General features: G+C 34.9%; 1 protein-coding gene across 1 annotated transcript in view; it reads right to left on the reverse strand.

Moving 5' to 3' along the window:
- Nucleotides 1–4,229: 4,229 nt before the first annotated feature.
- Nucleotides 4,230–15,775, reverse strand: part of LOC129273440 (probable ATP-dependent RNA helicase DDX41) — a 42,603-nt gene continuing 31,057 nt past the window's right edge. Inside the window, exons 14-15 of the mRNA XM_064107254.1 lie at nucleotides 9,439–9,549; nucleotides 4,230–6,134 (exon numbers count right to left, since the gene is read on the reverse strand). Of these exons, the coding sequence (XP_063963324.1) occupies nucleotides 5,998–6,134; nucleotides 9,439–9,549 (248 nt within the window). The 3' untranslated portion in view covers nucleotides 4,230–5,997. The remainder of the gene's footprint in view (nucleotides 6,135–9,438; nucleotides 9,550–15,775) is intronic.

Raw genomic sequence — 15,775 nt, forward strand, 5'->3', positions numbered from 1 at the left:
TGAGAGAGATCAACTGATATCCGATTAATGTTTTCGGGTAACTTTTTAGTACATGTTAAAGTGATCTTGATTGTAACATTCGTAAGTGTTTACGGAATTAATACGGGTAGTCATATCGGCAACTCCTCGCAAAGCCGTGCACAGCTTATAAAAATTGGTTTCTGTGTACTCCAGTGCAATTTCGAACAGTATTATGGTATACCCTCGCACAAAAAAAAATGATCATGAAAATTTATATTCATATATATATATTTTTAAAAGTTTACTATTTCTGAACAGATTAGTGCTGAAAATCGTCACATGAGCTGAAAACTTACGACCCTCCCCAGTATTAGTATCCATTAGTTGGTAGGTTCGAGTCCCATCCACGGCATAATTTCACTCAGCAAGAAATCGATCCATATTTTGCGGCACTCTACCCATGCGAGGTAATTAGTAGCTGGCATGGTTGATTCCGTTGAACGCATCAAGTGCCTTTAGCACCTGGAGCTAGAGCCGGGGTCATAATAGGGCGACATTGAAGAGGCAACTAGATATTCAGTGGCGTACAGATGGGGGGCTTGGGGCGCTTGCCCCCCCCCCCTTCAAAAAAAAATCCGAGAAAGAAAAAAAAGAGAGAAAAGGAAAGGAAAGAGAAAAGGGTGAAGAATTATTATTATCTGAATATTATATCAAAATATATCACAAAAATGACGAAACTTTTACTAAAAAGAAAAATTCTGCCCATTACGCCATATTTGACCTCCTCAAAATTTTGGGCTCATTACGCCACTGTAGATAACCAACCCCAAATAAATTGTTGATATCATCATTTTCCTTTCATCCGACAAAAGTATCTAAAGCCGAAGACATGTCTAAATCAAACAATTTTCTTACTATTCTAGACCTACTTTCATCTTTAACGAAAGCTGTTTGCTTGGTGGTAAGAGACGGGGAATAAAAGAAAACCGTCAGAATTAGAGGTGGCAGTCTGTTTCCTTCTAACCGTTATCTGTGGATTATTCCCATATTAACATGGTTATCTAGAAAAGCGAGCTAGCAAGGATTTGGGGAGAAAAAACAGAGAATGCTATTTTCTTAGAATAACTTTTGCTCGTAAATTATTCAAACCAGAAGAGCATACATTGACTGGCCAGAAGAATCGTGTATAAAGCCGTAGGTACTCATAATGTATTAAGTAATTACACTTGATGTGTAAGTAATCCCAGAAATTGATGAGCTTTTGATTCTTTTGGCAAGTTAACTTCAGAAGGAAAGTGTTATGATAATCCTCTAATCTGCAAAGGTATAACTCTAATGCTCTACATTTCTTCCTAAGTTTGCGTTCTGTCTTTTTATGTTTCTTCTCCCTATTATTTTGTACTTTTTTGTTTGGAGCTATTATTTGATTTTTTCATGTTATTCATTGTTTTTCATTTTATCTAAAATACTTTGTTCTACTTTCCATTCTTCATTGATCTTTCTCTCTGAATTATTTCGTTCTTTCTTTAATCATCTTTCCTTTGTCTTTTTTTTTTGCATTCCATCATTTTTATACATAATCTCCCTTTTCAATGAATAATTAAAATCTGATATAAGAGAAAAAAATAATTTACCCAAATGATAATAAAACATAATGTAAGAGTCTTTGAAAAAACAAAACAAACATTGCATGATGGAATATGGCTACCGAAAATAACCCTTCACTAAACAAACTATATCCTTTACGTCTCGATTTTATTTTAAGTAAAATGAATATAACAAAGAAGAGAATCCTTCAAATAATGCATTTTAAAGGAATTTTGTTTTGCAGCTTTTTGTTATTTTATCATAAATGTATTTCCCTGCACTCGAAGAATGCTTTACCCTTTCCCCTCAAGTATTGTTTTCGAATTTTTCGATTTAGAAATAAACACTTTGCAAAAGCATAAGGAAACGAGAAACGACTGGCGGGAACAAAACTCCCAAAGATTTGATTCTGAAGGAGTACTTCGGCATTTAACCACGTCATATACTATCGATTTTGAAAATAACTTCACTTAAAATCGAATTTAATAAGTAAAATCAAAAGCACTGTGCCTGCAGAGTTTTTGTATTTGTCTTTGCGATTCAAGCCGTCCCAAACTCAGTTACCGAACGTGACTCGTCTGGGTGTATGTTTAGACTGCATTTTGTGCAGTTTAATGGTGAGTTTGTAGGGAGGCCAAGTAGTCCAAATGTTTGTCCTGATCTTGAAACATAAATAGAGATGTTAAGAGAGAGTATGTTTAAGCATCCATTAGTGAATGATGACGTAGACATCAGTGGTTGTCGAACCTTCCCCCCGATCACGAAGCGAATTAAAGTGTAAATGACCCGATGACGAGATTTTAATGTCCATTTAATAATCAGCATTGAAATGCTTTCCTCGAGATGCCAAGAAAGAAACTTATTGCCAACAACTCCTTTTATCATTTTGTTTACATAATACATTCGATACAACGTAACATAGGAATATAATTACGTAAGACCAAAAAAATGAAAGTTTTTAATCAAGTTCATTTATAATTGAATATCAGTTAGCATAATAACTTTGTTTTATTTAGCATTGCCCGGCATATACAGACGATCTTACAGACGCGTGACATAATTATGACAATAAAGATTATCTATGTAAAAAAAAAACCCGGAATGATTGGTGTTTACATACTTTACATGAGCGATTAATACAGAATTTTATTAGGCCTGAAGAAAAAAAATAAATGACAATGTGAAAGGTTTATACCTACAAAGTGGATACATTTAAGGAGCTGATTGTCGTCAAAGCTTTCAAGCAAAATAAAGAAAGTGAGGAAAGGTGTGAACACTTAAAAAAAAAAAAAAGAGGGACATGTCTCGTGTACATGTTGGTACAATAAGAATTTGGGGAAAACACCTATGATTTGTCGCTCCCCCCCCCCTCCCCAAGGAAAAAAAATCCACAATCCGGATCCGCCCCCCCCCCCCTCCTACTGTGATACATTTATGTACATCTACACTGAAAGAGCAGGGCTGAGAAAATGAAGTGTCAATCTTTGATCAGGCTTTCACTGAACATTGCCTCTAATGTGGACTTAGTCTATTTTGGAGGAGCGAAACCTAACTTGGGAATATGCAACCTGGGAAATTACGTATTACATCAAGCTTTCAAATCTTTTTCAGAGGATTTGTTTTGTGGAGTAAAAAGTTAGTGTTGTATTTAGAGCTTTATGTTTGAACACCAAACACTCAGTACAACGACCTTTTACTAAACAATGGTATATGCTGGGGCACTGGTAAGCAATTTTCACACCGGAGTGACTGTAATCAGGAATGCAAGAAAATCACTTGATCAAAGAAGTTGTAATCGAATGAAAGGAAAAGTTATCCTGGCAACATATTTGTTTCATTCAAAGCAAAAAATAGAAAAAAATGCGTTTGGCAAAAATCCATCAAAAACAAGAATCAGTATTTTTCTATTTCAATTTTGTAACTCACATGATAGAAGCGCATTACAAAATTAAAGCTTTAAAAACTCCCCTCCTCTTGTTATTCTTCGATCGCTTTTCACTTAACCATTTTTTCAATGTTTCTTTCAATTTTCAGGTGTTTTTGTATTATTCAAACCAGCTTGATGCCAGAAAACCACCCACTCTCTCTTTAGAGTATGTTTATAAGTACATGCTCTGATGCAGCATGCTTGAATGTTTTGTAAGGTTTTCACTACCTCTTTCTCAAGAATTTTAAATGTGAAATAAATGTATATTTAATGAATTCAGAACCACATTTTGTCAAATGTCAAATGAAATCCCAAAGATTGGTGGCAAAGTCTTACAACATGGTTGATTTTGCATCAGGCAACCACGTAAGGTCGGCGGAGGCATGGCAAATATAAATTTAATCTGATATAGACAGTTGTATATGGATATGACTGGAAAAAAAGTATCATAGCATGGGTTAAATTTTTATGTAGCACTTATATTAAATCTATTACAAGCAATACATGTGAGAAATATCTTCTTCCCCCCCCCCCCTCTCTCTACTCATCTTATCTGTTATTCCAAGACTCTCTCCCTCTGCTCATCTTATCTGTTCTCATCACCAATATCTCTCTCTCTCTGTCTGTCTTCTTCCTTTTTAATTTATTCCTTCCACTCTGATCCTCTCTTTCATTTCCTACCTTAATCACTCCCTTCCTTCCAATCTTTCTCATTGTAAATTAAAGCATTCAGATAAATCATTAAGTGCAATACTTACTGATTCTATTTATGTATTTATTACTGCTCATCAAATATAATCTTTCATGATATTAATGAAAAATACCAGGCAGTTGAGGAGCAATGGATATAAGAAAAAAGTATTTCAACTTGTAGTTGATAATGACAGGAAAGTGAGCTTCAGGAAACATTATCTGTTCCATGAAGGCATCTGCACACGTATGCACAACCTGAAATGAATATTGATTAAAGGAAAATTTGAAAATTAACTAGCTAGCGCCTTTGTTAACAAAAGCCTAAAACTAATCATATGGCAGTTGCAAATATTGAAAATATCATTGATGATAACTACAAATCTAAGGATCTGAAAAATGATAGCTACATTGGGATAGCTTTCATTGAGACAAAAATAAACTGATGTTGTTATGGTTTGCTTAATAGCAATAAGCGAAAGAATGTGTTGACATACACTATGTAAAACAGAATTCAAATTTTGTTGCACAAATAATGTCAACTCCCAGGACTAAAGAATAGATGTATCCTTCATAACAGCGAAGTGTGAGGCAAGCCTTCACGAGCACTACCGTACAATACTTTCTACACCTCAGAGCTTTCAGAAGGTTGCATGATGCAACCATGTTTTGATATATACATGTCAATTTAGAGTTAAGTTTCATGATGGCTTCCCAATATCATATTCCAACTACAGCTTATATCCACACGCATCCTAACCAGTTAGCCATACCGATTCATTGTCGATTTAGGTAAGCATTCAGAGAAAGCTACACCTTCCTTCAAATTTACTGAAAACCAACCAGAACACTGCACATGTGAATGTCTGTTTAGTTACCTTGGGCCTGTCTTACAAAGAGTTGCGATTGATCTAATCAATCACAACTATGGACGGCCAGCAACATCAACATCTAACATGCAAATTTGTACAAAATATTTCCTAGATCTGATGTATATTCATACATTCATCGTTCTCTTGAAGACTCAGTGTGAGTCTCTTTGGAATAGTAAGGAAAGCGTGCAAATTTCCTGTAGAAAAAAATTATGGCATGGATGGATTTCCATACAGTTGAGATTGATAAGATCAATCATAACTCTTTGTACGATGGGCCCAGGTAGCTGCACTACAGGACAGAATTGCCTCTGAATGATATTTCTGACTGCCCTATGAACAGTTCAGTGCTGTGAATTCCCACTTGCATCCATTGAACAGTCTACACAAGCATTCAAATTTTCAGAAACAAAAACACAGCATATGTGAACTCCCCAGTTGGCTGTACCATAGGACAGAAATGCCTCTCCACAATATATCTGGCTGCTATCTGAACGATTCAGCGCAATGACTTCCCTCTTGGTTTTATCAGACAGTCTACACAAGCATTCACATTTGCGGGAATATTGCGCATGTGAATGACTATTTATTCTCCAGATGGCTGTACCATAGGACAGAATTGCCTCTTGATAACATCTTTGACTGGTCAATGAATGGTTCAGTTTTTGCTGAAAACAGAACATTTCCCGGTAGGTTTCATCATAGGACAGAAGTGCTCCTGGATGATATCTATGCCTGCTCTTTGACTCGTTCAGAGCTGTGACTTCCTTTTTGCATCCATCAGACGGTCTCTTCCAACATGAGAATCCTAGAAGCATAATACTGCAGGATTACAGCTCCTTAAAACCTCAAGGTCAATTACTTCAGCATTTTGGAATGGTACATCATTATAGCACAGATATTTCCATAAAAGTCTTGAGGAAACAATTTCTGTTGCACGACAGTTCGGACGTCTCCAGCTCACCAGTCTGCAGCTCCATGAGCTAGGTAGTCTCTCCTGCCGATACTGCTAGCTGCCTTGTTCTGCATGGCTTCCAACTTGGGACACTCTGTAATCCTGTGACCAAGACCACCACAGTATGAACAACCACGCTCATCTGCAAGAGGAAAAAAATGAAACAAAAATGCAATCATAAGTGCAATGCCAATTCACAATAATCAGGACATTCAGAAAAATGTATTTGAAAAAATTTGCTTGATACACAATTGATTTTGCAATATCTAGAAAGAATGTAAAATGTCTAATATTTGAGGATCATCAATGTTATAATTTTTAATTGTAGGCATTCAACACCACAGTCCTTCATACACCATTCAGATCATTTGATATCTCTTCAGCTATTATTTCTATTCTCTAGAATAAAATTTAGAAACAAATAATTATCGAAATAACTTTTAAAAACAAAATACCAATCTTTAATATTGGATTACACGCTAAATATGCTCTTAAAAAACATCAACATTTTTCAGTCATTCTTGATAATAAAAGACAGGATCACATTATTTTTATCAAATTTTCTTGACAATTCAAGTACAAAGCCTTCTTCTTTTTGATCTAAATTATTCCATGTGTCGCTATTCCATCAAGAAATGTTAATTGCATGCCCTATATAAAGCCTATCTAGGAATTCCTTCTGTCAGTATTCAATTGCTTAATTCTATAAAATATCAGTGTGACTGAGGAAACATCAGGTAGAAATTAGGTAAAATATAGGCAAAACAAATTAATTCTGTTACTTGTCCAATCTATGTTAAACTTCATTCACACATCGCTTGCATAGTGTGTAGTATTCCCCATGCTCTCCAGAATAGAAACATGAAAATGACAGCTTAAATGCAGTTAGAGGAATACAAAGCCCTTTGATGTCACAAATGATAAATGCATGCACTGTGTGCTGCTAATCCAATCGCACACTATGACAAAGTCAATGTTCAGACTGTTCTACGAGGGGAGGAGAAGATTTTTTAAGACCAACCGTCCACATCACAGAAACAAAATGCTTAGGGGGAATAGGGGCTCGGATGAATGCATCCTCAAAATGGTTCTACAATCCTTGATAACCCCCCCCCCCCAAAAAAAAAGCCCCTGGAATTCCCATAGGCGCCAATGTAAACTGTAATACAATATTGAAAATTGTGCTATGAGCGAGAACATTCCTGCCCCCCCGAAAAATAAATAAATATATAAAAAATAAATAAAATAATAATATAAATAAATAAACAATAAATATAATGAAAGACAAATGAAATTAAAGTTTTAAAAAAATGAAGAAAGAAAGATTAATCTTGACTCTACAGCGACAATATTCACAGAATTCAGCATCGTCCTGTACTGCAGTCGCCATTTCTCAAAAAAAAAAAAATAGCTCAAGGAATGTCCAAGATAACCCCGTAAGTTGCAGCATAGCCCCTGTCAACTCCTCTTGATGTTCAGATATAAAAAGCTTTGAGGGATTATCAAAGTTGAGGGGAATTCTCCTTCCCCTAGAGAACAGTCTGAATGCAAGTACTTCTAGGTTTGGCAGGTTTGTGCCCTGAGGTGAAATTCTGTTAACGCTGAAAGATTGGTCTCATCAAATCCAAACAATGTTCACCAATTTTGGAATTTCTTTTGAATCAATTTGTGCTCATGAATGTCACATAGACAGGGAACCTAGCCTATGAATTATGTACGTCAGATAAATTCATGACATTGCCATGTTTTATCTCTACTTATATCTCTCTCTTTAGCACCTAATGTTCCTTTCTCTTCATGTTTATCTGACTATCCATTCTTCTATCTCTCTTCTACATTTTATTCCCCCTAGTGGTTCCAAATCTAATCTTTCTTTTATTCATCTTTTCTCATGAAACTTATAATCGGTTCTATAATATTTTTGTTTATTCCAGAAGACTGGTATATCCTACCCCAAGATCCGATGGGTCTCCCACATAGACCCATTCTCACCAATATGAATGGATTTGCATGACTTTATACTGAAGTTTTAATTTTATACAATCATAAAATTGTTTTGTAATATATATCCTGTAAAGGGCAAATGAGATAGCAGCCTTAATAGCCCCACCTCAAGCCCCCAACGACTCAAATATGGCAGGGTTCATTACCCATAGTGCAACGTCTTATCGTACAGGCCCAATTGAATGAAAACACTAATTCCCTACTCAATACATTTATATCACATTATGGTATCAAAAAGCAAAACAGGTACCATTCCTCTCAAAACATTTTAGTGTATCTATACAAATAAAATCATTTTTTATCTGCATTACTAATAGTTATCTTAATAGGTACATTTTAAGACTAGTAATTTATAACAGACATTTAATGAGAAACATCAAACAGTTTGCTCCCCCTTAAATTCAAGACTTTGAAGAATGTCCTTCCTAAGGTAAGCAACTGTGTTAACATATATTCAACAGTAATTCTGACAAGAATCAGGTTTTTATTTCTTTAAAAACAGGCACTATTTCCTACAACCTCATTCTTAAAACTCAGATTGTCTTGATAACAATCCTCCTAGTTCATATGGTAATTATGGTTTCCAAAGAACCATAGTATTTAATATTTCTAGAAGCTTAACCCTAAAAGGCCCGGGGGGGGGGGGAATCCGCTCCCCCTTTACATTTTCACAATTAATCCACCGTGCGAAATTTTTCAACCATGCCGCTCGCTGACTTATTACTTTCAAATATTGCACAAATTTTGAGACCAAATTTGCGATGCCCGAGTACGCGGTTATGAAATTACGTAACATTATGTAAGTGCATGTCAGACCCAAAACTGCTCAAAAACGTGAATTCATGTACAAATCCAATGCAAATTGTGTAATTAGCTAAAATTCATAAATGTATCATTATTTCAACTTTTACTGATTAAACTAAATTGATTTTGTCTTGTTTATGATCAGAATTAAGTCTGCAACAATTTCCATTGAAAAAACAATAAAAAACAAAAAATTGAAAAACAAAGAAATACATAAGAAATTAAAAAAACAATAAAAATTTGTGATACCAAGGTTTTTTTAAGTACATTTGATAGGGATCCTACAAAGAGTCTGTGAATAAAAAATTAGCAGTTTTGGGGCCGTATGATGGTTGATTAGAGCAAATGTTTTATTTCATGCATAAATTAGCAAAAACAAAAAATCTTATTATTTAAAAAAAAATTAACCATACAGCCTTATAGATTTTATTCTTATAGATTTTATTGCACACTACCACTGTGCAAATTTTTGCAGCGCTCGCATGATCGAAGGCCGAGATCTCAGGGGGGGGCTGGAATCCCCCCCCCCCCCCCCCCCCCCCCCGGCTGTGAGATGGGTCCAAATAACCCAGTTCTTTTAGGGTTATGATATCTATTGTCTCATCTTGCTAATCATGAATTTTTTTAATAGCTCTTACCTCCGATATTGATATATTCCTCATTCTCATCTTCAATAGCTTCTAGTACTGGAGGGAGTTTTTGCTTGGCTTCAATCAACAGATGCTTCAGATCACGCAGCACAGACTCATCTGAAAAAAAAAATTAAATAAAGCATAATAGTGAAATGCAAAAACAAAAAACAAACAAACAAACCTTGGGGAAACATGAAGAGGGGTCTGAGCTCACAGGTGGTCACTTTGAGAAATTTGTCACTTTGAGCAGGTGGCCACTATGAGCAGGTTGACTTACATGATCCAATTAAAAGTTGTATTGAGGATAAAATAAAATGTAGCCTTTATAGACAGGTGGTCTATTAAGACAGGTTGTTGGTAAAGCAGCAGGGGGAAGGATGTTAATTACTTGTTAGGTAAGGCTGTTCATGATAATGGCTTTACAAAAGGCTGGACTACAAAAGAGCAATCAGGTATCTCAAGTATTTAAAACATGCAGATGGAATATTATCCGATTGTCATAATGTTTTTTTTTTATTGAAATATACATTGTTTCAACATCTGGAAAAGCTTTGGGCTGACACTTTGGTCACACTGTAGCGAGTTGTTGATAAAGTAACTCTATGAATGACTATGACGAAACACCCCCCCCCCTCCCAGATTGCAAAGTAAAACTGTACACACATGTACATGTAGAAAGGTTCATAGACATGTATGCCCAGAGTAGCCACTTCAGCTCTATGCTGTTTTTCTTTAGCATATTGATATTATGGTCAATGCAACACAGACCTCGACAATTGCTCCAGGCTTATTTCATCTAAGATATAGGGTTAGGGGTGCAATAGGATTTTTTAAGGGTTAGGGTAGGGTATAGTGTTAAACCAAGGGTTGAAGTTGGTCATTCGATTAGTGTGTAAAATTTCCAGTGGAGCAATTGCCGCCAGAGCAAATGTCATGGAACCAAAAAGAGCCAAGGCAGAATGGGAACATCATCCTTTCAAAGATGACTCAATCAGGGATTTAACCCATGACTAACACTTCAAGAGGCCCTGTAACCATGGAGCTATTGTTTTATAGCTCCATGCTGTAATTAAGCCAACATGCCACATGCAATGTTGTAGTTAACAGGGAAAATTATCAAATAATCACTGACTTATGGAGTACATGACCCATTAACCTTTAAAGGTCAAGTCCACCCCAGAAAAATGTTGATTTGAATAAAAAGAGAAAAATCAAACTAGCATAACACTGAAAATTTTATCAACATTGGATGTAAAATAAGAAAGTTCTGATATTTTAAAGTTTTGCTTATTTTTAAAAAAACATTGATGTACAACTTAATGAGATGCAAATGAGACAGTCAATGATGTCCCTCACTCACTTTTTCTTTTGTTTTTTATTGTTTGAATTATACAATATTTCATTTTTTACAGATTTGACTATAAGGACCAACTTGACAGAACCTTAATGTAACAATGCTAATTCCACGTTTATGGAGGAATTAATCGTTGTTTCACTTGACAATGAGGAGAAAATTAGAATATTTCATATTTCTCACAATAAAATACAAAAGAAATAGTGAGTGGATGATGTCATCAGTCTCATTTGCATACTGACCAGGACTGACTTTCTGTCAAGTTTATACTGTCAAATTATCTTGAAAACCAGGGCTTTAAAACAATACATACAGAAAGGTTGGATGCTGTATATTGTGAACGCCATGACGTCCCAAAAATCGGTCAGTCGCATTACACAAAAAGGACATGGAAAAAAATAACTGATTACTTTTTAATAGCTCTTTCAAATAAAAACACTTTTACCAATTTTAATACCTGCAAAACATTACTTACATAGAGAATCTCGAATAAAACATTTGAATTTAGGAAGCAACCTCAAGTTTCTTTGGTGGATACAAAAACTCTTTAGTCAGTCTTAAGGACGTTCCACAGTTATGTTTGTGCGCATTATGATCTGCGCATATTTTACACTATGCGCGCTGACGTCACAATGGATGAACAGGTGACTGATTAGCTGCGGGTATAAGCTGATTTTGCTTATCTTCTTCACTTTAACTGCAGATACGATGCGTTATTTCATGAAGCTAAAAAATTGAATTATTCCATGGACCATTCAAAAAAATGTTCTCTACAATTTCATAATACTTTACTCTGCAGTGCTGCCAAGAATCACGAATATTACCCAGAGTTTGAATAAATGGTAGAGTGGATTTGATTTTTTGTTCACATAGATACTAAGCATTCGGCGCATTTTTGGTGTTTTAAAAAGCACATTTGCTCTAATAAAAATGCTGATAGTTTAAAAACAAGCACATGAACCCCTATTTTTTAATGTTTGTACCTCATAGGTATACCTTCCTCTACAACTCTGCAAATTTTAGTGAAAATGACATGGATTTTAAATAAAGTGTAGCATTTATTGTACGTTTGTAGTTTGTTACTGAAATTTTATATTTTTTAGATTGGGATTTTGTTATCTTTTACGCCATTTTTAAGAACTGACAGTGCTATTAAACTTAAAATAGCAAACAAATAGCACTATAAATAGATTCTCCATTCTAACGATACAAGTATTAACTCTCTTGCGAAATTTGATGACTTTTTCATGTATTTTGATTGAGTAATAGAGGTTTAAACTCATTGTAGTAATATTGGGCGGTCTAAAAATGCCAAATTCTTTTGAATGCGCATTTCTAAAGAACTTCAATTTGGGTTAACTTTGAAGCTCTATAGCAAGAAATCAAGCACATGGACCTATGTTAATTTTTGCATATTTCGAATATTAAGGTTCTAAAGTATCTATGTGCAAAGATTGGTGAAAATGACATGGATTTCACTTTAACTGTGGAACGTCCTTAATACACTCTGTCTGGCACCACAAATTTGGCATTTTTAATCCTCCCCCGCAACTTATATTTGGAAAATTTTCTTTTAATATGATGTAAAATTATGACCTTCAGATTATCCAACTGAAAATTTTACAAAACAAGCAATAGTTTTCTGTTAAGTATAAACATATATGTAGTCCCATGTATACATTTTTGTATGGTTTGGATTCTCCTATAAGGAGAAGCGTAAGACAAAAATTTTGAAGCTAATTATGATCACCCTTTGTATTTATGAACTTTCATATATGAGTTTTAATAAAAGAAAATTTTATCCAGATTTGAAACAGAGCCAACACAAATTTTTTGGAAAATGTCCGCTTTTGCTTGGAATCGCCCTTGGCCTTCCCTTTACTTTTTTGCCAAATTCCTTTCCTCTCAACAAAGTTTCTCCTCAACTCTTTGGTTCAATGCTACATAATTGAATTTGAAAGGTCAAAAGTACTTTAAATGTTCTTTCTGAACAAAGAGAAATAAGATTCTTCCCTCCGACAAGATGGGCGAACGGAGCAAAGTTGCAGAAAATGCACAAAATAGCTCCACACCAGGGGAAAGATGACACCCATTACTAGCCCAATATCTTAGATTCCACTATCAGACTTCAAACCGGGCCTGAAATACATCTCATATATCATGTAATTGGTGCACACCTCATTGTAAGTGTCACATGAAATAACATGAATCAGGGACTTTCTGTCCCCACAAATTCCTCCCCGTCCGTCCGCCATGGGAAAACATTCAACTTGAGAAGCATGACACACACAGGTGGAGGAATGAGATTTTTTTGTAATTATTGAATACAAGACACTTGGATAATTTGTTGGCACTATCATACATGGTGGACACCCATGCTCATACATGACTATCAAAATGGACCCTATACAAGTAATCATCTTTCCATCCCATAAATATGCTAAAGAGATACTTTGTTATGCTTTCCCCATCCTATATGATGCTTCAAATATTTTCTTTTTCTTTATTAGGCTGTCGGAAAAGTAGATACCAATTTTTGTCTCATTTCAACCATTTCAGTGCAATACCCTTTCACTGTACTGTATGAGCATACAGTACTCCACCTGGCCATGAAAAACACCCCCCCTCCCCCATCCCCTTGGGGTTAACATTATGGCAGACACCCCTTAAAATATACCAACAAGAGAATCCACAACACCAGGTGCATCTCATCCTGATTCATGCTTTATAAAGACACAACATTAATATCATCATTACTAGCACAGAGTATTATCGCATGAATGTGTACAATTAATTCCCTCCAGGCAAGGAACATGAACTTTCATGTTAAAGATCATATCTCATTCCCCCAGAGCACAGTGCAAATCAATACAGTCAGACACAACAATCCACTTAATTGATGCGAGAGTGGCGTCACACAGTCATCTGATATGAAACCAAGGGTGTAATTTTTCAGGGGTTCTTTCTATAAATAGCACTGTATATATAGTAAAGAAAAAGAAATATATGTTTGCCAAAAAAGAAGAGTTTGTAATCTTAAGAAGATGCATATGAGTGTGGCATTTGTAATAGGTATACAGCACACATTTATCTATCAGAGAACGTTCAATACTCTTGCTCTCAAACTCAAAGTCACACTATGCATTATGGATATTAACTTAACTGGCTTGTGGATATTAACATTGTAGATATTAAAGAAGAAATTTTAAGCCTTCACACACTACACAATTTGTTGCAATAGCATGATAAGAACATTTCAATCTACATCATAATAATCAAAGTTCTAATTAATTGATGAATACTGAAATAGAAATTTCAGTACATTGCAAGACTTCCTGTAGGAATAAAAGCAAAATAAATTTCAAAATGTAAGGACATCATCATCGGCTGTGACTTGAAGCCAATTTGGACTTTACTCCAGCCATAAAGCTTGCAGTAAAGTATTTATGTTAGTATTCCAAGCATTATGCAACTATGTTTCTTAGCACTTTCAAATTGCAAAATGCGATTTGTTAAAAAATCATGTTGTATCTAATGGTGCATTGTGCAGAGGGGTTTACCCTCAATACAGTCAGTTGAACACCATGGTCATGTTCACTTTAAAAGTGAACTTCACATGGCAACAAGAGGCTACTGGAACGAGCAAAGGGGTGCCAAAATTGAACAGTCTCAAATTTATTTGTATTACTTCAATAATGATTACAGTATGTTGAAGCAAAATGAAAATATTATAAACATAATCTATAGTGATTTGATTGAAATGAATATGTGAACATTCTTGCTAATTGTATTAATAGTACATGTATAACATTAAGGAATTACAAAAATTCCACATGTGAAGCAAGTTTTATTAACTCTTTTAAAAATTGTAAATATTGCTTTGTCCATGCACACACAAAATGATGCTACATAATCTTAAGGTTAAAAGTAACTCATTAAAACAGAATATGATACCTAACCAGGATACCTTTTTTAAGATAAGGGACATAAATTGACATGACATCTTGGGTCCCATATCCATTACACCTGTTCAATAAACTCAATTGAGTGGGACACATTTTTGTCACTATAAGCGTCTCCCTCCCACAGTGTCCTAAAGGGGTGGTGGCAAGGCGCACAGATGATACCCTTAGGGGGTATCACATCAACCCACCAATCAGGGACAGACGTCACACTTTCACATGTTCATCGAACTCTACGAAGAGGGAGAGTTCGTTAACACTCCTTAATGCAGTATGATGTGAGGAAAAAAAAGGAAAACAGTGCAACTCGCACATAATGCCCTTTTACGAAATCCATTTATTTCTCTTTGATGGTCTTCTTAAAGGACAAGTCCACCCCAACAAAAAGTTGATTTAAATAAAAAGAGAAATATCTAACAAGCATAACACTGAAAATTTGACCAAAATCGGATGTAAAATAAGAAAGTTATGGCATTTTAAAGTTTTGCTTAATTTCACAAAATAGTTATATGCACATCCTGGTTGGTATGCAAATGAGGAGACTGATGACGTCATCCACTCATTATTTCTTTTGTATTTTATTATATGAAATATGAAATAATCTAATTTCTCCTTATTATCAAGTGAAACAACGATTAATTCCTCCTCAACATGTGGAATTAGTATTCTTCTATACTATATGGTTCAGCCAAGTTGGTCCTTCTTGTCAAATATGAAAAAAATGATATATTGTATAATTCAAACAATAAAAAACAAAAAAAATAGTGAGTGAGTGACATCATCAACTCTCTCATTCGCATATCACTGAGTTGAGTATAGAACTGTTTAGTGAAAAATAAGCAAAACTTCAAAATGTCATAACTTTCATATTTTACATCCGATTTTGATGACATTTTCAGCGTTATGCTAGTTTGATTTTTCTCTATTTATTCAAATCAACATTTTTTGGGGGGTGGACTTGACCTTTAAACAAGAAAAATTAGGAAACACATTTTATTAGACAATATTTGCACATCTCCTGGAAAGG

This window comes from Lytechinus pictus, chromosome 12 (assembly GCF_037042905.1).
Source record: "Lytechinus pictus isolate F3 Inbred chromosome 12, Lp3.0, whole genome shotgun sequence".
Lineage (NCBI taxonomy): Eukaryota > Metazoa > Echinodermata > Echinoidea > Temnopleuroida > Toxopneustidae > Lytechinus > Lytechinus pictus.